The 23409-nt window shown below is 47.5% G+C and overlaps 1 protein-coding gene across 3 annotated transcripts in view; it reads right to left on the reverse strand.

Annotated features, from left to right (window-relative positions):
- Window positions 1–320: 320 nt before the first annotated feature.
- Window positions 321–23409, reverse strand: part of GDPD5 (glycerophosphodiester phosphodiesterase domain containing 5) — a 101309-nt gene continuing 78220 nt past the window's right edge. For 2 of the 3 annotated variants that reach the window (XM_030955355.1, XM_030955361.1), the window contains 12 exons: window positions 23269–23367; window positions 22014–22107; window positions 19785–19930; window positions 15521–15603; window positions 12533–12683; window positions 11904–12122; window positions 11135–11292; window positions 9251–9398; window positions 8253–8335; window positions 7069–7083; window positions 3805–3917; window positions 321–2590 (listed from right to left, as the gene is read on the reverse strand). In XM_030955355.1, the coding sequence (XP_030811215.1) occupies window positions 2484–2590; window positions 3805–3917; window positions 7069–7083; window positions 8253–8335; window positions 9251–9398; window positions 11135–11292; window positions 11904–12122; window positions 12533–12683; window positions 15521–15603; window positions 19785–19930; window positions 22014–22107; window positions 23269–23367 (1416 nt within the window). In that variant the 3' untranslated portion in view covers window positions 321–2483. The remainder of the gene's footprint in view (window positions 2591–3804; window positions 3918–7068; window positions 7084–8252; window positions 8336–9250; window positions 9399–11134; window positions 11293–11903; window positions 12123–12532; window positions 12684–15520; window positions 15604–19784; window positions 19931–22013; window positions 22108–23268; window positions 23368–23409) is intronic. The other variant, XM_030955369.1, reaches the window with a different exon arrangement.

The following is a 23409-nucleotide window of genomic DNA, read 5'->3' on the forward strand; positions in this document are numbered from 1 at the left end:
TTTGTCCCAGTTTAGGCAGGGAATTCTTTTTTAGAAAAAAAAACCCCGAATTAAAAGACATGGGGTCTGAAGGGAAGGAGAGGGGTTCTGCATTAAATTAAAAAAGCACCAGGATAAGTAAATCTCTTGAACATCTCATATTCTCTCCCAGCCTGGCTTTTGTGTGATTTGCTCGATTCCAACTGCTCCCAGGGGATTTTCAACCTTTGGGGTTAAAATGAGCTGCTGAGCACAACAGAAAATAATGGGAGAACTCTCTGGATTGGGCAGTGGGAGCCTCTGTGTAGTGCTATGACACAAAACAAGGACAGACTGGCAGGGGAATACTGACAGTTTATTTCACAGAGCATTGCAGAGTTTATTTTGATCTAGGTCTAGTCTCATCAAAAAAGTATCGTCCTCTGGTTTTTTTTTCTCAAAAAAAAGGTAGCAAATATTCAGGACAATAACAGTCAGTGCATTATGAATGAAATTTGGGTCGTGTTTAAATAAAAGAAAAAAAAATTAATTGTGAAAACAACTCTTTGTTGGTTTGCTTTTATCACTTTCAAGCTTTTAAGCACATTAACCTTTCAATAAAGTCATCTCCAAGGATACAAACAGAACATGCAGGTGATCACCAACAGGTGCTGAGGTTTAACAACATCTCTCACTTGGCAATGACAATCCACCAGGAATGGTTCAATACAGCACCACATCAAAGGGAGAAGCAACTTCGTTCTCAAAATGCCTTCAAATCCACCAAAATCTTGCAGTTCTGCAGAACAAGACACGCTGCATTTCAGGGACTTGAGAGTACCATGGAGAAGGCCAGTATTTGGGGAAGGTAAGAGGAAGAGCTTATTCCACTTACACTCATAAAAACCTGGGGGAGATGCAATTGATTTTGGGTGGTGCTTTTTAAAGCATCAAAATTCACATTGTCATTATCAACATGTTTTTTTTCCACACAGTTAAGTTGGTCACTTTTGCCCCCAACTCTTAAGACACTAAGCCTGAACTCCAGGGTTTCAAAATGCCACTGGATTTCAGCTTAAAAGGATAGAGCAGTTCCAAAACAAGAAGAAACTGCTCAGGGCTGTTTCTCTCGTGGCTTTGGGTGTGGAATGTGATGTATATCAGCATTCCCCAGACTGCATTCTCCTCTATTTTTTTTCATTTTTTACCTTTTTATTTTTACTTATAACCTCTGGTCTAGTATTTTGGGTTAAAGCCTTTTGCATTGGAAACTTGCTGATGGGAGCCTCTGCCTTGAGATCCCATCAGGATCTGCAGCAAGACCATCACTCCTTTGGAGGACACGAGTGTGCAGCTTTAAGGATCCTGCTTTTACAGCAAGGAACAAAGGTCTCCTTGCAGGAATAAATTATATCCCAGGGCTGCTTTGCCTTCCAGACTATTTACAACTTCTTCACCCAGGGGCATCTCCTCAGCCCGGAGAGGGGGAAGCTCCCAGTGCACCACCACCTCCTCTTCCAGCAGGGAAGCAAGGAGTGACTGCAAATGCCACTTGGAGTGGCAGGCACTTCAGCCAGATCCCAGCAGTGATGGTGCCCGTGGCATTGCCTGTCACAAGCCGTGGCGGCTCCCAGCAGAGCCCAGCCTGGGGAGAAGAGACAAAAAAAGGGGGAAAAAAATACAAATCAAGAACTGCTGCCAGCAGAGACCAATCTGCAGCCAATGCTCAGGATTTGCCTTCAAAACTCTGGCAGGACATTTCAAGAAGGCCATTCCCCATGGAGCAGCCAGGCTTTGGGGAAGGAGGATGGGACAAGGAGCAGGTGCCCAAGTGACTGAGCCAGTGCAAGCCCTTCCCTGGCTCTGAACCTCAGCAGGGGAGAGCAGAGAGAATTCCTCTCCTAGGCAAGCTTCTCTTCTCCCAACAGCCTCCTGTTGCATCAGAGCTACAATGTCATTGCCCAGGAAAAGGGGAACGGGGGAGAAACAAAAGAAAAGAAACCGTAACAAAATCAACACTTCACAAGAACATCACAACATTCAGCTACACAGTCGCTGCACCAGGGGAAGGACTGGATTAGGGAAAGGGGGAGAAATGGGACACAGGTCCAATGGGTCCAATGTGTTGCTCCCAAAAACCCCCAAGGGGACTCAGGCTCTCACATCAAGATCCAAAAACTTCATCCATAAGGTTGAGGATTTAATGAACACAGTATTTCCACTCATGCCCTGGAAAAATTACACTCAAAAAAAAAAAAAAAAGACAAAAAAAAATTCAGATTTTCTACATATTTACAAAAACAAGCCCCCCAGCCTCACAACCAGGGAGGTGGAGCAGCCAGTGGTGGGGAGTGGGAGCGGGTTTCTGCCTGAGCAGCAGTTCCTCAGAGGTTCCCATCCCAGGGGAGGGAGGCAGGAGAGCACGGCTCTCGCTGCAGGAGCACGGCAGAGCCTCAGGTGATGGAAGAGCCTCAGTTGGTGGCAGAGCCTCAGGTGATGGAAGAGCCTCAGTTGGTGGCAGAGCCTCAGTTGATGCGCAGCTTGGTGTCCGTGGGCGTCACCAGCTCGTTGGCAAAGCCGTTCTCGGAGCAGAAGGACAGCTCGTCCGTGCTCTCCACGCCATTGTTGATCTCTGGGAAGGGCACAGAAAGCAGGGAGGTCATCCCAGGAGCTTCCCCCCTGGATGGAGAACTGAGCAATGCCAGCACAGGACATCCCTCTGATCCTACAGGGAATTAGGAACCTGCTCTCATTTACAGCCAGTTCTGAACATGCTCTGGATCCCCCCTGCCATCCCCTTCCCATCCCCCTACACCTGATGTCATTGTCACCAGCTGGGCAAGTCACCTGTGGGAGAGTGGTACAAAGTACCTGAACCTAATCCCTGCCCATTCTGGAAAAGGTCTGGCTCCTCCAGTCACTGGTTTCACTGGGAAGAACCTGCACCCACCAATGGTTTAATGGTGAAACATCCACTCTAAGCAGGAATAGCTGTTTCAGAGGCACAAAACTTCAATCTGCACCCCCCACCTCTAAGGGATTTTATGTCTAGGACATGTTAGGAAAGCTTAATTCTGCTGTGCCAAGCTGCTTTCCCTGTCTGGGTTCCCTGGATTTATACCTGATTTTCAGCACCTCTGGCTGGCATTTCACACAGTAAGCAATGTTGCCTTTTTGCTCTGTCTGTGCCCAGAGCACTAAACCCTGATCCCTGCTGGGCATCTCCAGACCCTAAATACAAAAAAAGAAAACCCATAACAAAGCTCAGGGGGTGGGGGGATTATATTCACATTCCTTCAAAGGTGAGCTTTCCAGCTTCATGCACCACATTTAACCTTTTAAAGCTAAACATTTCCATCTTTGCTCACAGTTTTACTATCTTTGGTGGAGTGTGATGGACATATTACCAATGTGTTCCAACAGAAATAAACTCTGGAAAGAGCATAAGGATATCAGGAATGCCCCTGAATTCCAGGTCTACCCCAACCTCATCACCATATTTGTGGTCACATGTGCCATTATCAGCGGGTTTTTTGTCCTCTGACAATGGTGAGTGGAGAAGATGTGGGACAGTGTGAGCTGGGATAACCTGGGAAGCTAAATGCAGGATTTCTGAGCTTATCAGTGCTGGGATGGGCGACAGACTCACAGAACAGTTTGGGCTGGAAAGGACCTTAAGGATCATCCCATTGCAACCCCCATGAGTCTCGCCCATATCCCACGAGTACAGTGCAGCAAGGTCAGCCTAGTCCCCTGACCCACAGCAGGAAAAACCCCATGAATCACGAGCAGCTCCTCCCTCAGTGGGGTGAGAGCTGAGGGAGGCACCAGCAGCCCCATCCCTACCTGAGAAGATCAGCTTCTCCTTCATGATCTTGACGTCCTGGCTGGAGCGGCGCACGGCGGCGCTGAGCATGATCTGCTCGGGGTTGTAGGTCCTGATGCTGCCCAGGCGCCACCTGCAAGGCAGGAACAGCATCTCAGGGACTGGCTCTGCACACACAGGAGCACCCTCAGTGCCAGAGACCCTCTGCTCCCTTGCACAACCCCATGTGGCAGGAGGATGTTCGGAGATGAGTGACCTCAGGCATCTTTAAGCACCTTGAGCACCCTAATTCCATCTGGGAATTAGACCCGTGGATTCACAAATCCATGAACTAATTTCCACAAGTAGCTGTCTCACAGCCCTCTCCAGCTGTGCAAAGGAGACAGAGGTGTTTAAACTTTTAGAGGGAGCAGAATAAGAGAATCAGCCAAGAAAAGAAACCACAAATTTTCCCTCACTGAGTTCCATGGTCAGGCTTGTGGGAGAAGAGAGCTCAGAGACAATTTAAAGTTTCAAACCTGAGACACAGCAAGGAAATGGCTTCAGATTGTATCAGGGGAGGTTTAGATTTGGTAGAGGAAATATTCCTGCCCCAAAAAATATTCCTGCCCAGGGCAGTGGTGGAGTGCCCATCTTTGGAGGGATTTACCAGCCACATGGATGTGGCACTTGGGGACACTGAGAGCAGCCCTGTGGCAGACCCCCATTAGGAGGGGAAGGTGGGCTGCTGGAATAGGGGAAAGCACAGCCTGGTGGGCTCAGCCAAGGCAGCTGTTCCCACCACAAGGGGATGATGTTTAGGCCAGGCTTCACAGCCCACACCCCACTGAGCCATCAGCAAATCCTACTCTCCCTGCTGCCAGAGCCAGGGATGCCCTGAAACTATTTGATGAAGAAACAGCAGGGATTTAGGGTGGCTTATGAGGTTTCTGATCTGCTGGCACCATCTAGTGGCTCACCCACACAAGAGAAGGTGACAAAACAATCACCTCCTCTTCCATTTCTAAACCCCTAGCCAGCCCCAAGAGCAGAAGATTTGAGGAGCCCACAAATCCCCAGCCTGGGTCTATGGCATCAGCCTGACAAATCAACATCCACAAAGGAAGTTCTGCAATATTTTTTCCCAGATAAATGCAGCTGGTGTCAGTTTTGTAGGGTTTCCACCCCCTTCCCAAGTCCCAGTGCCTGACACTGGGTGACCTGAATCAGGCTTTGAGCAGGGTACACAGATGAAAAGAAGGGGTGGGATGGCAACACGACACAACTCACAGACCCATGGACAGAAGCAATGCAGAGGAAGCACAAGGAGGGAAAAACACTGAAGTATAAAACAATTTTTTTTTTCTCTTCTATCATCATCATCTAAACTGAGCCACTCTGATCTGGAAGAACATATTTTTTGCCTTAGTATTCCCTGCAGGCAGATCTCACTAATGTGATTGCAAGATCTCACAGGATAAGACCCTCCTCAAACTCTAAATCAGGACCAAAACACATTGGTGCAAGTATTCTCTTTGCCCACCACACCAAGATTTTCAGCATCAAGTCACTCGGTGACCAAAAGTGACCCCTTGCCCACAGACCCCAGCTATCCCAGGGAGGACAGGGGTCCCTCTGAGGCACAGACAGCCCAGCCTCAAACATGTGCAGGGACCAAGGGCTTTTCTCCTGCTGCCCAGAGGAGCAAGCACCGCTCTGTGCTCTCCACTTCCCCTGGTGGCTGTGGGCAGAACCAGGGTGGTAAAACACACATGAGGAGATGGTGGCTCCTCTCACACAGGACTGAGCCACGAAAGGGTCACCCCATCTCTCAGGGGTGCTTTAAATATCCTCTCAGAAGGGCCACCAGAACATTTAACCAAGACTCCAACACCATGTGAAACCAACACTCTGTGCTGTGCTCAGAAGCCTTGGGGTCTTCAGAAAGCTGGTTGAATAGAAAAGAGCACCTCTCCTACCCCCTTGGACTCTGTGGTGATGGCCCAGGTTTGGGACAGCAGCGTGCAAAAAGGCCAGAGAGACAGCAGGAAGGTCCTGTTCTGGGAGGCTGGCGTCAGAGCAGACCAGACGGACACGGGGTGGGAACAGACTAAAAAATACTGGGACAACAACACAGAGACAGCACACACTGGGTTAGGGCCACGGCCAGACCCCGGGGTCTGGGGAGGGGAGATGCTCAATGCCATGGAAAGGGGGTGGGAGAGGAAAAATGGGGTTGTTTGGCACTGAGGTGGTAAGATGGAGCAAGCACAGAGCCAAGCCAGCTGCAGAGTCCCCCTCCTGTGCCAGCTCCTGCCTAAAGCCTGCCTTCTCCTCATCCATGGGCAAGGGGAGAGAGAAGGGGAGACCACCCGACCTCCCTGCACCCACAGCGGGGCTCAGCCAGCCCTGTTTTGGGGAGATGCCACGAGGCCAGAACACCAAAGCACCCCATGGACACCTGCAGGGGTCAACCCCGACCCCAAGGCAGAGGGTGGGGGCAACCAAATGCTCAGGAGTGCAAGGCCATGGCACAGAGCAGGAGCAACGGAGAAGGGAACACGTGAAGAGCTCGGTTTGAGTGGGGAGGGGGCAAAGGCTTTAGTGCAGACAAGTGCCAGCACTTCCTTCCAAAGGGTGGGAATGACTGGTGAGGGAAGGGCCAAAACGAGGAGAAATCTGGGGTTCTGACTGATGGCACCTCAAATCCAGCAGCCCAGGCTCAGTTCCCTCCCCTGCTGCAGTGCTCTTGTTTTCACACTGTATTTCCAGCTTCACAGTGGTGCAGCTCGGGAAGATCCCAATTGATCAGCCAAACCTTTCCAGTTATCAGCCCCATTCATTCAGACAAGTGCTACTTTGTATAACTGAATAGATTCCATTATTTTCTTTAGGATAGAGGCTGGTCTCAAACATCTCTGGTCAATACAGGAAGGAAGGGGATATTTTGCATGGGATTATTTCCACAGAGAAAGCATTACATCCTCTGGGAATCTCCCAATTACAGTGGGACCTCAGAACTGGGCTGTTTTAAAAGGCACTGACTTAGATCATTGTCACAGAAGGTCAGATTGCCTTCAAAACATCCACTGGCTTCAGCATCACACTTCCCTGGTGCTCATGGCTATGGACTGTGCAATGTTCACACCCTCATGGTCCCCTCATGAAGCCAGATGTTGGAAAGCATCAGAAAAGCTGCATCCTGCCCTGACCATCTGCAGTGAAGCCATAGCAGAGAGGGAGAAAGAAAGAGAGAAAGGAAGGTTGAATGAAAAAGAGAAAGAGGAGGAAAGCACCAGAATTACCTGATCATGTGATAGCTGTGAGATGCCAGAATGCAGCAGAGAGAGAAAGAGGAGGAACATGCACAACAGTCAGAGCAGTAAGAAAATAAACAAGGCAAAGAGGCAAAAAAAGGTTAGTTAGAAGTCATCACAGTTGGTATTCCCCCTCTGGAGAGGCTGCCACGATCCTGTCACTGGGGCTGGAGCAGAAGAGCAGCAGCAGTCCCTACCATGGCTGAGGAGAGAGAAGCCATGCAGAGGACAGAGCACGAGCACATTGAAGCAGTGCCCCTGCTCCCACCCACCCCCTCATCCCTGCATGAAGGAAGCAGCTCTGGTTTGCCCCAAAAAGGACTTGGGGGAAAAAACAAAACAACCAAACCAACCAAAAACACACCCAAAAAATCGACTATGACACTGAAGGCCAAATGCCAAGCCCCATTCCCCAGAGCTGAATCACATCAGCAGGTGGGAGTTGGAAAATTCTGCTCTGATTTGGTTTTGACACATCCTCACCCTGCTGCAACTCTTTCATGTGGTGGAGAAACTGCAACATCAGGGAAAGGGCTCCATCCTGCACAGGGCTCTTGGAAGAGCAAGCCCTTTGCTGCAGAAAAGTCCAACTTCTGGAGTAGAGCTTCGCCTCCTTCTTTCTAACTAATTATCTGATTTGATTTGCAGAATCATAACATTTCCCATAGTAACTCCCTGCCTGTGGCAGAGTACATTTGGAACTAAATGATCTTTAAGGTCCCTTCCAACCCAAACCATTGCATGATTCCATAATATTTCTACATCCAAACAGGAACAAAGTGATTTAAGACAACTGTAACACATTCTTTTTGAACACTGTAGTAGTGGAATCTCAAAATCCCTCCCCTCTTCTTCCTTTAAAGCACTGTATTGTCTTTGTCAACATCCCTTTCCCTAAAGCATTTACAGTTTCTCTTCCACATATTTTAGGAGCAAAGGAAGGCATCTGACACTACTAATTTGTGATCTCTGATTCTTAAAAGGTGCATCCAATTCTCCATCCCACCTTGGGAGTGGAATTGTTGTTTGCAAGGATTTTTTAATGAATATTTCCCCTGCTATTGCCATTCAAGAACTGAGGCTCAGGGCACTCCTCTCTCCCACCTCTACCCGACAATCTGGACAAAACCACAGGTCACAAACACACAAGAGCAGAGCTGTAACAGACTTACTTCTGGAATATAAAAACTCCTACAATTACAAGAAATGAAATGAGATCAGACGTGATCCAGATTAGGTGGTACTCGTCTGGAGGCTGCAAGAAAACAGAAAACAGGAGCAGACCTTAAACATTTGGGTTTGTGCAATCACAGGGAGACCACACATGGCTGGAGTTACCACTGAGGAGCAAGAAAAGCACAGAGCTGCAGGGGTCAGGTATAAATCACAATATTTATGACCTTCCTAATGCCAGGCTGTCATCCAAAACTATCAGGGGAAACTGCAAACAGGAACAATTTGAAACTCTCCCTCCTTTTTGTGCGCTGACATTTTCTCAGAGCTTCTGGGCTGAAAGTTTTCTATCTCAGTTGTACCTCAGGGTGAGGGCAAGATGACGTTTGGGAATCCAAGTCTGGGGGAAAACAGGGAAATATATCCATGTAGGGTCCATTTTAAGTGCAGATGGGACCTTTCAGGCACAGCCCCAAGCTGTAAATGTGATTTCTGTCCTTTTAGGCACTGGTAGGTCTGGTTCCAGTTGCCAATCTAAGTGGTCATCACACCAGCTGAACCACCATCACTGGGTCTCTGCTTATTGTCCAGCAATGGGGTAGCCAGAGGTAAATCCTCAATTTGGGATTCAGAACAGGCAAAAATCTCGTTTTACAACTTGGCCAAGAGACAGAGTCCTGGTCTGATGTTTCACGAGTGTGGCTGCTTCTCCTGCAACTCTTAACAGCTGCTCAGCAGGTCTGCAAAGGTGCTCTTCCCTCAGAGGAGAACTGGAAATATCCTGTGGGTTAAATAGGGAGTGCAATGCAATCTTCAAGGATGCCACCCAAACTGATGGGATTGTGCAAGAGGAACATCAATTCATTAACATCTCAGGGCTCAGCTGGACAAAGCAGAAAAACCCTCAAGCCCAGCCAAACCTCCCTGGAAAACCTCTCACCTCCACACCCCCCCCAGAGCATTTCCTGGTGCCAGAGGCTGCCAGGGTGGTGCTTACCATGAGCCAGATGGGGAAAGGCACCTTGCGGAGGAGGTGGGAGCTGTCGGAGGTGACCGAGGGGACGCCGGCGCACCAGAGGATGGAGAACAGCCAGGGCTCGTTCACCGTGTACAGGTTCACACTCAGGTTGGCCATGCTGTAGTCCCTGCCAGGGCACACACAGGGTGACATGCAGGACCCCACCAAACCCCATCTCTTGCCATCAGCCCCAGCTGGGTTTATGTGGTTTGAGTTGTGGGAAGTTTTTAACAGGGTGTGGGCGCCTCGTGAGCAACCCAAAGGCGCTGCAGGGCAATGGTTTGATCCTGACAGCTTTCCTCATTTCTTGGCTGCTGTCTGGCACAGGCCACAGACCATCTCAGATGCTTCCCCAGGAATGATGGACATGGTGTGTTTCTGGAACAACCATCTCATCGTGCTGATGCGAAATCAGCATCTGCCTCAGACTCCTGTAACATTTCGGGGGCAATCTGCTTAATTAAACACTGACAGACCTGTCTCCAACATCACCTCCTACAACTTCCATGCCCTTGGTTTGGGGACAATTGCAGAGTTACAGCTTCCAGCCTCCTGAGGTCATTTCCAAGCAGCTAAAACTGCCAGCAGCAAACCAAGCGCTGGCAATTACCTGGTACCCAGATAATTCACATAAATTGCTCTGTTTCCTCATCTATGAAGCAGAAGCATCAACAATCTCCCTCACACGGGCAGCACAGATTAATCCCTGCAATTTAACACTGGCAGAACACTTGGAGGTGGAAGGGCATACAGTGCAAGACATAGACATCTCCCAGCTCTCAGCAGGAACAAGGTACTCCAAAGGGGTGCTCAAGGGCAGGGGTGCTTGCAGCAATGCTGCATCCAGGCGCTGGATTTGGGGGAGAATTGAGAGAACTGTGTTAAACCAGGGCTGCAGCAACACTTGGCTGGGCACCACAGGGTTCAAGAAACATTCAGGTGACAGCTCTTATTTTGGAGACAGCTCAGGTGGGGTTGATGGGAGATTGGGGCTAAACTGGAATAGATGAGTGAGTGGGCATAGAGCCCTCTCCATGGGACAGAGCAAACAGGAGGAAAAATAAGCAGGGATTATCCTGCAGGTAAAGCACAACCTTGGTCTTAAGGGTGAGGAGCTGGACCGGCTGCTGGCAGCCACAGAAGGACACAGCTGATCACCCCAAACAGGGCCATGCCCTCAAACAGCTGCAGGCTCAGCTCTTCCCTACTTCAGCTCTGACATGCAGCCAGACAGCTCCTTTGGAGATATTTCTCTTCTGCAAACCTGTTTAATTTAAATTTTAAAAACCAGAAAAGCCCTACTAGAAACAATCTGCCCTCCCTGGGAAAGAGGGCAAAGCTGGGAGCTAAAATACCACACAGTTCACATACAGGTTCAGGCAGGACAGGAACCCCTTACTGTACCAGGGCCATTACAGAGAAGAGCTAAATAGATGATACAGGACAGGAGTTTCGCTTTCTGCAAAGAGAAATTTCTGAAAGAGAATATTCAGACTTTGGGCTAATCAAAATTCCATGCTGGCAGCTCTGGAGCAGACAGAGGGCAGCTATTAATGAGGATGAAGCAGCACTCAGAGGGAGCTCAGTGTGAAAGGCCTTCACTTTTTCCCAGAACTGTGAGTGCAATAAGAATCAGCCAATTCATACATTTTTATTTCAAAGAGGCTCATCATATCCTGAGGCAGCATGTAGAGATGTCAGAGGCAGCTGTGCATTCCCAGAAACAGCCTGGATTCCAGATGATGGGTAGGGAAAAGCTTGCCCAGCTCAAGCTTTCGAGAGCAAATCCATCTGGAAAGATCCCTGTGTTAAGCCAGACAGGCTGGGATGCTCAGGAAAGGATGCTGAGGGCTCTGGCAGTACCTGACCTCCTCGTTGGTGACCTTGGTGTAGCGCAGGTTGAGCTTCACGATGCCCTTCTCCCTCAGGCGCTCTGCGTCCAGCTTCAGGCCAGAAGTCTGCTGGAAACCAGGAGCAACCTGCCTGACCAGCTGCCTCTCCGTGTCTGGCAGCCACATCACCTGTGGGGGGAGCGAGAAAGGGCACAGGGTATGGCAAATGTGGTTCCCAAATCCAGCCCAGGGCAGGGAATTCCATGAGCTCACACCGTGATTCCAAAGCATGGCACATCAACAGCTCACGCTCAGCTGCAAGAGGGAAAGCGGGTCATGGAACCACAGAGTGGTTTGGGTAGAAAGGGACCTTTAAAGTCATCTCATTCCAACCCCTCACCATTCCAACACCTTTCTCTAGCTCCAAGCCCCAACAAGCCTGGTCTTAATAACTCAGTGACACTCATCTACCAAAGCATCAGAGCAGCACAGAAGCAGCCACATGTATTTTCAGCAGGGAACCAAAAACCTGAGGGAGAAATCTCACCTTACATCCCCACATCTACATTTTAATGATCCCTCTCTTGCTCTTCATCTCCATCTCTGTTGTGACCTTAGTGGGGACTTAAAAAAAAAAATTCCTTATACCCAGAAAGAAAGAACCTCTCCTGAGCTGTACCAGATGCTCCATTCCAACCTCTGTGCCCAGCACAACTTCCAGTGATGCCCCACTGGAGACACACAAGGATTCATGGAAACCATAGGGATTTTGGAAATATCCCCAAGCCCACAGAACTCACAGCCTGCTGCCGAATCCCCGATGCCAGGATGGTTTCCAGGGTGATGTTGATGTAAGTGCTGTAGTAGGGATGAGCTGCTGGCAGATCCTGGAAGTTCAGGATGAGGGATGTGTTGTCCTTGATCACCTCCAGCATATCTTCCAGCTTGCAGACTGACTGGTTGGCAGCCTCCAAGTAGTCAGCCCTTGACAGAGACCCTGCTGTCCAGAAAGGGTCATTCTGGAAGCAAAGCAATCCCAGGATTATTGCCACAAAGCCCAGGATTCCCTAGTGCAAAGACTTTCTTACTTTCTCCTTGTGGAGACGATTGTCCCAAAATCAAATTCAGAAAAAGGGGAACAGTGTATAACATGCTGGTTTTTCTGTCTTTTTTATAATCATATTAAAAAGTGATTATAATTGGGGGTCTTGAAGTTCTTTGTGGTGTCAGCCAGGCTTGAGGCCCCTTTTTCCAGAAGAGGTGCAGAAAGACAAGACGGCTTAGACCAAGCCTAAGTTTAGGAGAGACAGAACTAAACATGGTCCAGCTTCACCACACCACCAGGGAGATTGACCTACACCTTTCCCCCTCAAAGGCGAGCTGGGCAGGAGCTGTGATCCCATGGATCCCATGGCTCCATGTCACCCACCTGCAGGAACCACTCCCCAGCGTTGAGCTTTTCCAGGTCAGTCCAGTTGAACATGGAGCAGTGCTCATAGGCGCGCTCTGGGAACAGCTCCTCCACGTTGGTTGTTCTCCTGAGAGTCTTGTCATGCATCAGAAAGGGCACCCCATCATAGCTGCAAACACAGACCCTCTTACAGGTGTGGAGGAGAGAAATTCCCCTTCCCATTCCAGCCTCTCTTACATCAAAATCCTTGGGAAGGTCTCAACCAGCCTAGAAAAATCCCCAGCATCCTCAACAGGAAGATCTCTCCTAGATACGTGCTGGGTGCTGGCAGTCCCTCCTGCGCTGACACAACACTGTCCATGCCTCATCCACTTTTATCCCCTCAAAAATGTAAAACTCGGGTGGCTTTGACAAGAACACCCACCCTGAATGCTCATCAAAGCTTCTGCAGCTCCCAAAAACATCAGAGGTTTCCCTGGATGCACAGAGACACGTAAACACACAGCAGGAAAGAAAGGGAATTTTCAAAGCCTCTCACATTAGGCTTTCAGCAAGATGCAAGGCTCCCAAACTACCAAAAATGCTCTGAAATTGCCTTCTCCAATTGAAAACTGGTTTTGTGCCCACATGAGTTAAGTTCATGCTTAAAAAAAGAAAGAAAAAACCCCACACCTCTCAGATGAAACTAAGCAGGCAAATGCATGCCCTGAGGTATTTAAGTAATCTGGATATTACAGAATAATGGTTCTGGAAAGCATAAAAAGCTCTTTAAACTTTCTTCCACTCCATTTTCTGTGACCAGATCAGTGGTGAAACCACACAGGGTAGTGACAGTTTTTATCAAAGGCAAGGGAACAGTTGTCTGCGCCCAGGAATCAGAACAAACCCAGCCTGGCAGCAATGATATTTTCCAAAGCAAGGAGCCCATGTTCCTAACAGGAGACTCAGAAAAAGTCTGAAAAATGATGGGGTGAAATAACAAATCCCATTTGAATTAGGAGACAACCCAGAGCTGTTTCCTAGAGGGAAAATTAAACCCAATTTTAGAGGATGGAGCAAATGTTGCCTCAGCTTTACCACTGAGGCAACATTTGCTCCATCCTCTAAAACTGTGAGAAGTCCCTTCTGACAAAGGTCACTGGCACCTTTATTTGCTATTTCTGGCCTGTGCTGTGGCACCTCCTTCCCCCAGCCCAAAGGAACTCGCTGACACGGCAATCCCACGCTGCTGCAGTCAAAGGGTTTAATAAATACAGTTAAAAATAAAATTAAAAAAAAAAACCCAGTAACTGCACTATGAAGAGTGTGGAGGGCTTAAAAGTGCCAGGAGCTCGAGTTTAACATCTCATAGAAGAGCAGAGCACTGCTAAGCCTTAACCACAGTGCAGAAATCCTGTGGGGCACTTGACATTTGCTCCCTCCTTTCCAATCCTTCCCTCCCAGCACCACTCAGGCCAACCACAGAGTCTTGGCAGGCCCAGGTTTGAAGCAGGAATTCAGAGACAGCAAGCAGAGCTTTAGAAGAAGAGATGTGGGAGGGGGTGGAAGAGAAAGAGGAACACGCAGCAATTCTGGGCTCCCTCTGCTTGGAGCAAAGCTGGCTTTCCAGCTGCTCTGGGATGTGGGGTGGGTGTGGAGCAGGATGTGATGGCTCTGAGTGCCTGTCCAAACTGCCCACCCATGCTGGTACATGTCTAGAAGAACATGGAAATATTCCAGGAGGGATGGAGCCATCCAGCCACAGGAACAAAGAGCATCTCCTGAAGGATAAGGACAGCAAGGGCTGTTGTGCTACAAACCCTCCCCAAGGGTGCTGCCTGCTGCACCAATATCCCACTTCTCAGTCTGAAAATCGGTGGAATCCTCTTCTTCTGAAGGCACATGGATCTCTTGGAGAAGGCTCAGGAAATTGGGCCATCAAGGGCATTGTTGAAGCCTGGAGTGCTCCTCTGGCATGGCTGCTGAGTGGCAATGGGGAAGGATCTTGGAGCTTTTCCAGCTCTCCTCCTCCTAAAGCCCACCTTTCTCCTTGGCCAGTGTTAATGGATTCAGCCATGTGAGCCAAGTGCTCATCTGGGAACTGGACATTCAAGTACTTGTCCCCTCACAACAGCTGATAAACTCATTTTGGAAAAAACAAAAATTGTATAACATACATCCCAATTCATACTCCATCCTTCCACAGTGACCTTGCACTCACCAGTGGGAAGAAATTCCTTCTGTTTTTAAATCATTTTCTCTCCAAAAAATTTATACGAAGTAAAAAGAAAGCAATTAAAAATAAAACTTCCTCGTAGCAGGCAAAAATATCTGTCCATCAACACAAATCTCAAAGCAGTCAGGGAAAAAATATCTCCTTTGAGTCTTGCTTGTAAGTGGTACTGGGACAAACCAGGAGCAGGAATATTAAGGAACTATCAAACTGCTGGAACAAAGCATGGCTCTGGAAATAACCCTCTCTAAATTCTAACTGGTCTTGGCCACTCAGCTCAACATTTGCCAGCAAGAAATGACTTTCTGACGGTCAGCACCCTCCTTCCCTAAAGATTAATGCCAGAGGAAGAGGAGAAGGAAGGGCTTCCTCCTGGTGCATTCTTGGGACGGTTTGTCAAGGCTGGTGAAAACTCTGCTGTGCAACAAAGTCAAATTGGAATTTCTACAAAGTCCAATTGGAATTTCTGCTCTTTCTGCACCTGGGGTATCCCAGGAGAAGCCACATTGAAGCAGCTCTGGCTGTGTTTTACTGGAATAAACCAGGCTCTAGGATAAACTACAGCCTTATTGCAAATGAAGACAACAAAGAGATCCAGGTTCCCTCGTTTGGACAAGCCCACCTTTCACCATCACCTCAGTGAAATGATCAGCATTGTCTGACAGAAACAGACAGGAGTTACTGGATGAGTTCTCCAGGACAGCCCTTCCCAGTGGGAAGAAGCTGCAGTGCCCAGACTCTGGAAATGCTGGACCATTCCTGCTTGGATTATGCACAGAGCAGCAGTGACCTACCTCAGTACCACATCAGCCTGCACTCCAGACACCTTCTGCTCCACTGCCTTCTGGAAGGACATCAGAGTGTTCTCTGGTGCCAGCTGTCAGGAAAACATAAAAAAAAAAAAAGCAATGAGAGATCAGTAGCATGAGGGAAGTTTACAAAGCAGTGTCAGCAAGGATGCGGGGAGAAGGGTTTGGAGATATCAGGGACCTAAAATGTTATTACTCCACATCTATCTGTGCCCAAAAATTCCTGTCTCTTCCATGCCACAGAGAACAACTAGACCACACATTCTGAAAGATACATTTTACTCCCACTTCTGCTCACTCCATAAAGTCATCTATTAGTCTAAAAATCAGAGATTTTCTCTAATAGAAAATGTCCTAGTTAGTTTTACTAGCAATTTAAAAAATAGCCTTAAGCCTAGAAAATGTATCCCTGTGGCTACCAGAGAAAAGGACTCGGATTTTATTTGAAATTCCTCCCTGTTGAATGGAGCAGATGGTAACAGAATTAGGGTTTGTTTAAAATAAAAATGGTGTGAAGACAAATACTTTGCTGTTCCACAAAAGCAGTACAGTGTAGCTGTTCCCAAAACACCCATGAAACAACAGGCAGACCAGAAAAAAAATATTGACAACTACAGAAAAAAAAAATGGCAGGTTTCCTGCACATCAAAATAAGGTTATTTTTGAAAAATAAATTACTTTTTCCACATTTTTTCAGGTTTAGAGCACCTGTAACACCCTGTTTTTCCACCAGCAGGATCAGTTCCATCAGGACACAATGAACATTCACATCCCACAATTTACTGCAAAGGGGAATAATTAACAGCAAAGGCCCAACTGCACCATGCAAGCAAGATATAATAATAAAATAATGTAAATAAATACTAAAACTGGCTTAAGCATCTAGAGTGGCTGTAAGAGATATTTGCTTTCTGATCACCTCACAGGCTCAGGTCAGCAAAGCTTTGGGGTAAAATAAAATAATCAGAGCAAATGTCAGCCCCAACCCTCACCCAGCTCTGGTATCTCAGCACGGGATTCCTCTGGCTCCAGCCACACATCAGCACAAGTTCATTTCTACGTTTGCCCAACAAAAGCAGCACAGAGCCACATTATCTTCCCAAAGCAGCTCCCAGTCGAAGCCAGACTTGTTTGGGCCAGGAGAGACGCGACAGCCCTGGTGCCCAGCTGGGTCACCCAAGGTCGATCAAAGAGGAGCTGTGCACACATTCCTGGAGCTCTGCACACATTCCCAGAGCCCTCCATACATTCCCAGAGCTGTCAGCAGAGAGCAGCAGCCACAAGGAGCTGGAGAATCCCAGCCACACTGGCTCACATCACCTTGGGCTGCTGTTACCACCTAAGGCATCCCTTCCCAAGCAGCCCAGGTTTCTGCAGGGTAACCCTGCAATGGTCCCAGAAAAACCTCTCCTCCAAAGCAGGCTGGGAGAGCACGGCTTGTTCAGCCTGGAGAACAGAAGATTCTGGGAAAATTCAGCCTAAAGGGGCACTGAGGAGACCTCACTGCAGCCTTGCAGTACTTAAAGGGGAGTTGGAAAAAAGGAAAACACATTTTACACAGACAGGACACAGGGAATGGCTCCCACTGCCAGAGGGCACGGATGGATGGGATTTTGGGAAGGAATTGTTCCCTGTGAGGGTGGGCAGGTGAGGTCCTGGCACAGGGTGCCCAGAGCAGCTGTGGTTGCCCTGGATCCCTGGCAGTGCCCAAGGCCAGGCTGGACAGGGCTTGGAGCACCCTGGGATGGTGCCCATTCCAGAGCAGAGGAATGAGATGAGCTTTCAGGTCCCTTCCAACCCAAAGCATCCTGTGATTCTGTGATCAGAACCCTTCAGGCAAAGACAGATCTCCCTGTGAGCAGGTGCTGAGTCCCCAGGCTGTCACCCTGACAGGAATAATTGCTTTTCCCAGTGAATCCATCCCAACCTGCCCTCTGCAGCTGCTGAACCTCTGCACAAAGCACTGACACTCATGACAAAACTCAGCAAACATCAACCAGAAAGCCAGGAAAAATATCCTCAGAGATGGCACCACTCTGGAGGCAGCATTGCTCTGTACCAGGGGTTTATAAACCCTGAGATGTGAGGGGTTTTGTGAGAAAGGAAAATCTGAGATACAGGCATTTCCATCCTCCCAGCCTGTCTATTCCTCCAAGAAGGAGGGAGCTGAAGCCCCAAATTAAGCATGTTTAAGGCAAAGATGCATCCAAGTGGGGCAGCTGTTACAGGAATTAATTGCTGAGATTTAATTGTATTTTCTTAAAAAGGCTTTACAGCTAAACTCCCATAACTCAAAAAAATGTACAACCTTTCTGCTTGTATGTCTCTCTGCATCTCTCCAGGTTTTTTAAAGGGATACCTGCTTGGTACAATATATTCAGCTGTGCTATGTCTAAAACCTAAATCCAGGTTTATAACAAGGGATACAACCAATTCCTTAAGGGAAAGAAACCTTGGGGCACAAAGCAATGATTTCCAAACCTCCTCTCTTTTATAAACCATGCCCAGGTACTGAGAGCCAGACAGACCCAGCTCAGGATTTCTAGCAGCTCTTCCTCCTCTCTGTGCTTGGTTTGAGAGACTCATCCCCTGCAAAAATCAGGCTACTATTCATTTCTTCCTGCTGCAGAGACACAGCAAGTAATTTCTAGAAAATTACAGCAACTGAACTCATTTTGGTTATTTTTGTGCTTAGAAATCCATTGCAAATGCATTCAAACAGAGACAGGAGCTTTGGGGACCTTCCCTGAAGATTATGAAACTGTGTCAGAGCAGCACAGCCTGGCTGCAGCTGGACATCACCACATTTGTGTTTTTCCCTTAATTAGCCAGGCCTTAAAAATAAACTTATGGCATCATTTGTTGGGGAGGTTAATGAAGAAGCCTGGACAGAAGAACCAAATTTTATTCCAAACTAATTGCAGCCACTGCAAACATCTGGCTGGTCTAGGGAAAAGTGCCCCTGGCCATGGCAAGGGGCTGGAACAAGGTGGTTCTGAAGGTCCCTTTCAGCCCAAACCATCCTGGGATTCTGTGATTATGCACTAAAGGATCTGATCTTTTGTTTCATCAACAAGATTTAAGTTTTCTTGTCCTTTTGGAAATATGGCCATCGTTTTAATGTATTTTTCATTAATTTTTCCCCTTTATTTCTCCAGTATTAATCACTTTGTGAGCCACAAACTGGACCAAAGAACCCCACAAGGATTAAAGCGATATCTAAGAAACGAAATCTTAGAAATGAAATTTCATCTAAGAATTTTCTTTTGTGTAAAACAATGCCCTTTGGAAGTTCCCTGTGTGGGGCTTAGTGTGGAATCTGCCAGGCCACTGGATTTCAGTATTAGTGTCCCATCGTGCCAGGTGAGTAACAGCCAAGGCAATAAGAGTTCTGTTTAAAACAGAAAATAAAATAATGTCTGTAATCCCCATATTTTAGAGAACATCCATAACTAACCCTGCCCATAGAAGGGGCTCAGAACTCAATGGTCTCCAAGGTCCCTTCCCACAAAAACCATTCTGGGATTATGTGACCCAAATTTTCAGTAAATTCCTCAACCTGACTGAAAGGAAGTGAAAAAACACAAAACAAACCAGAAAAAAAAAAATAAAAACAACAAAAACCAACCCTACAATGGACAAGAGGATAAACTCATAAGCAAGAGCCATTAGGGATTTAATAAGTAGATGCAGGAGATGAGACCTCATTATTGTACTGCCCACACAAGAAAGCTGAAGCTTGATTTAATGAAAGAGGACCTGACCTGACACAGATTTATTTCCCAGACAAACCCTCCTCCTGCTCTGGCAGAAGATGTTCATTGTGAGGGTTTGCTGCTATCAGTCAGACCAGCAGGCAGGTTAACTGCTCTTATTTTTAATATGTAATGGACCTGTGCAGCAAAGCCACTGCTTCTGGATTTCACCTGCACAAGCAGCACAAACCAAAGCTCTTCAGAAGCCTGAAGAAAAAAGCCACCCCAAACAGATGGGTGGAAGAGAAGGAGAATGGAAGAGAAGATGAAGGGAAGGATCCCACAATTCTGTGAAAACCAGCAGCCCAAAGAATGCAGTGGCACAAATCAGCCTTTTGTTTGCACCTCAAACATCTGGGGGGTCACTTGACTCTGGGTTCAAGCCCTGCTTTATTTCCACAGCAATCCCAGGCAGCAGGAGTGCCTCCAAACTGTGTTTGTTGTACCCATCCCTGGAGAGTGGCAGCTCCAGCAGCTCCAGGGTCACTACTCACCATGGGAGCCCCACGGTGCCCCAGGATGGCTGGCCTGGGTGCCAGGGCCTTCTTCTCCATGATGCAGGGCGAGGAGATGGCCAGGGGCACGAGGTAAAGTGCAACCACAACTGCCAGGTATGCAGTGAACATCAGCATCTGGGAGGCTGGGGTGGGGAGAGACACAAAGAGGTGGTGAAAAGGCTAGCCCTGACCTCCTCACATCACAGCAGCAAAGGCAAGACTCCTCTGTCTTCCTCCACTGATCTACTGTCAGGGTTTAGGAAAAAAAACATTAAAAAAAATAAATTCAAGTCCTGAAAGAGGTTTTCACTCCATTTTGTATTGGGAAAACAATAAGTCAAGTGAATTGCTTCAACCTCCAGAGATGTAGCTCAAAATGTTGTTGGCATTTCCACCCTTTGGGTGGGACAGCACCAAATTTTGCCCTGCCTGACATGAGAAATAATTCCCCAGTCACACACAGCTAGAAATAAGCCATGGCACCACCTCAGTGCATTGAAAGTTTATATTGGTGGTTCACCAGCACCATCCACTTCAGCCAGGGCAAAGCCACTTCAGCAGCTTCTGCCTTGAGATTTGCACCAGAAAAATGCAATCATGTGTTACTGAGCAAGCTGGAGATGTTTAAATAAATCCCTGGGCTGTGACAGAGCTGCAGTGCTTGGGGCCAGATGAGCAGTACTGCCTCCCATGCCACCCAAATTCCATTTATCAGTGACTTCCCAGCAAGCCCAGACTCCCTGAGAATCTCTGGAAGGTGCTGACAACAGAATCCCCCCCTGTGCCCCACAGGTGTCTGTTCCTTCTGAAAAACAACAGGCACCTCTGAACACCTGAGATATCTGGAGCCACTTGAAACCACAGATGTTACAGCAGGAGACTTGGTTTTTTAAAATTTTTTAAAAAATTATTATTTATTTTGCAAACTCATGAAGGTTTTGGAACTCAAGGGATAACCTCCAAAAAAGAAAAAAAACCAAACCAAAACAAAATGAAACAAAAAAAACCCCAAAAAACCAACAAACCACTTAAAACAAATATTTGCAATGAATGCAAGATAGAGAAGGTAGTGGGTTTTTTTATTTTTAGGCCTAGCTCAGCTCCTGGCCACAGCTGATCTGGTTTCACTCATAAATAGGCTCCTTTTTTGCTTCCAGCATCTAATAGGCTCATTCACACATGTTCCCAGAAGGCAGAAAGTAACTCTAGGAACTCTGCCAGGGATTTTTTTCCTCCATCACTCAGGGAGCACTCCAGGAACTCAGTGACACCTTGCTCAGGGACCTGATGCTGTGTCCTGCACCTTGAAGGTGTCACCAGCACCCAAACCTGCAGGCAGACACAGAATGGGATCCTGACCAGGCTCTGAAAATTCACTTTAACCAGAAAAAAAAAAAAAAAAAAAAATTTGCTCAGGGAAAAAAAAAAAAAGCTGAAGTGCCACAAAGAAAGGGCAAGAATAGGCTTGCACCAAGACCTGCAGCTGTTTCCAAAATATTAAAATCCTATTTTTCTATTAAAAGTGACTAGAGGTTCTCACAGATATTTTGTTTTTTTTCCTTTTATTTCTAAACCACCATGTACTAAAAAGCCTGTAAACTCTTCCAGGTAAGATAAATTCCATGAGTCAAATGAGTCTGAAATAATCTTAAGATCAAGAGATAGCACTGTTTTTTCTTAAAAACAAACAAAACAATCCAGGAACAGAAAGAGAGGAGGAAAACAGCTTCCTGGCTTATTGAAATAATTAAAAAAGGAAAAGGAAAAATGAGAAACAAGGGGGGAAAAAGAGAAACAAGGGGGGGGGAGGAAAGAAACAAGGAGGGAAAAAAGAAACAAAGGGGAAAAAAGAGAAACAAGGGGGAAAAGGGAAACAAAGGGGGGAAAAGAGAAACAAGGGGAGGAAAAGAGAAACAAGGGGGGAAAAGAGAAACAAGGGGGGGAAAGAAACAAGGGGGAAAAGGAAACAAGAAAAAAGAGAAACAAGGGGGGGAAAAGAGAAACAAGGGGAAAAGAGAAACAAGGGGGGGAAAAAGCGAAATAAAAGGGGGAAAATAGAAACAAGGGGAGAAAATAGAAACAAGGGGAAAAAGAGAAAAAAAGGGGGGAAAAGAGAAACAAAGGGGAGAGGAAGATAAACATGGGGAAAGAAAGAGAAACAAGGAGGGGGAAAAGAGCAAAGAGGAGCAGCCAGTGGCCACCCTGCAGGGACAAGAAGGTACTCACTGGCTTTCTCTGTCCGTGCAAACTGCCCTGCCACCAACCACGACAGTGCTGTGACAGCTGCCAGGGCTCCTATATGCAAGAAAGGGGCTGTGGCCTGCAGGGCACAAGAACAGGAGAGGAAAACGTGATTAAAAACACCCCAGCACCTTGGAAATTCGTTGGTTTTGCAGGTTCTGTTTTGGCCATTGCTTCTTCCAAATGCTGCCATTGCCTCTGGCTTTTAGGCTGCTCTGAAGGGAAAGGAGGAAATTCCCTTTTAGGGGGAATTTTTCCCTCAATAACACAGATATTTGGGAAAAGGGCTGCTGGAGGGAGTCCAGAGGAGGCCACAGAGCTGCTCCAGGGCTGGAGTCCCTCTGCTCTTGAACCAGGCTGGGGAGTTCACCTGGAAAAGGCTCCAGGGACAATTTATTGTGGCCTTTTAGGACTTAGTGGGGGTCTATAAGAAAATGTGGACAGATTTTATTAGTGTCAGCTGCAGTAGGACATGAGGGAATGGTCTCAAACTGGAATAGTGTAGGTTCAGACTAAATATAAGGAAAAAAATTCAGGATGAGGGTGGGCAGGCCCTGGCACAGAGTGCCCAGAGCAGCTGGATCCCTGGAAATATCCAAGGCCAGGCTGGACAGGGCTTGGAGCACCCTGGGACAATGGAAAGTGTCCCTTCTCAAGGCAGGGGGTGGCATTGGATGGGGATTAAGGTCCCTTCCCACCCAAACTCTTCTGGAATTCTCTGAACACACTGGCCTGTATCAGCAGGGAGCAGCACCATGACACAAAGCTGGAGATGGATCATCTGAGTCGTGCTTCTGCTCTCCAACTCCCTGCCTAAATCTTAAAAATACCCCAGTAAAACAAAGCACTTCTGAGAAATGTTAGTCACTTGTGTGAATGCCATTTCCACCCCCTGCATTTGCATAGATTTGCATACTCCCAAATACACGTCAGTGGTCACCTCCTAAGCAAAAGGGGGAAAATATTTTTGGACTTCTTTTTCTGAGGAAGAGGGGGAAAAAGGAACAGAGAGCAGCTCTGTAAGAAATTAAATTAGTAGGTATTTTCCTTTCATACTTCTCTAGCCCCGCAAGACACCACAAATCTTCCTTAAAACAATTTTCTCATTGCCAAGATTTCAATCTGAGCTGTGACAACCATCAAGACAGAGTTTCACCCTACAGAAATACATCAATCCCATGGAATCCAGCTGCACTGGCCCCTTTCCTCCCCCAGGGAAGCATCCTTGCAAGCAACTTACCTGCAATGAAATAAAAACCATCTCCCACTCATCATCCCAAAGCTGTGCTATCGATGACATGGTCACCACAGTAGTTATCAAGGTTGTCACCAGGCCAATCTGCAAGAAACCAGGGGGTATTTACAGGCTGGAGACTGTGGT

Source organism: Camarhynchus parvulus, chromosome 1, assembly GCF_901933205.1.
Source record: "Camarhynchus parvulus chromosome 1, STF_HiC, whole genome shotgun sequence".
Classification (NCBI taxonomy): domain Eukaryota; kingdom Metazoa; phylum Chordata; class Aves; order Passeriformes; family Thraupidae; genus Camarhynchus; species Camarhynchus parvulus.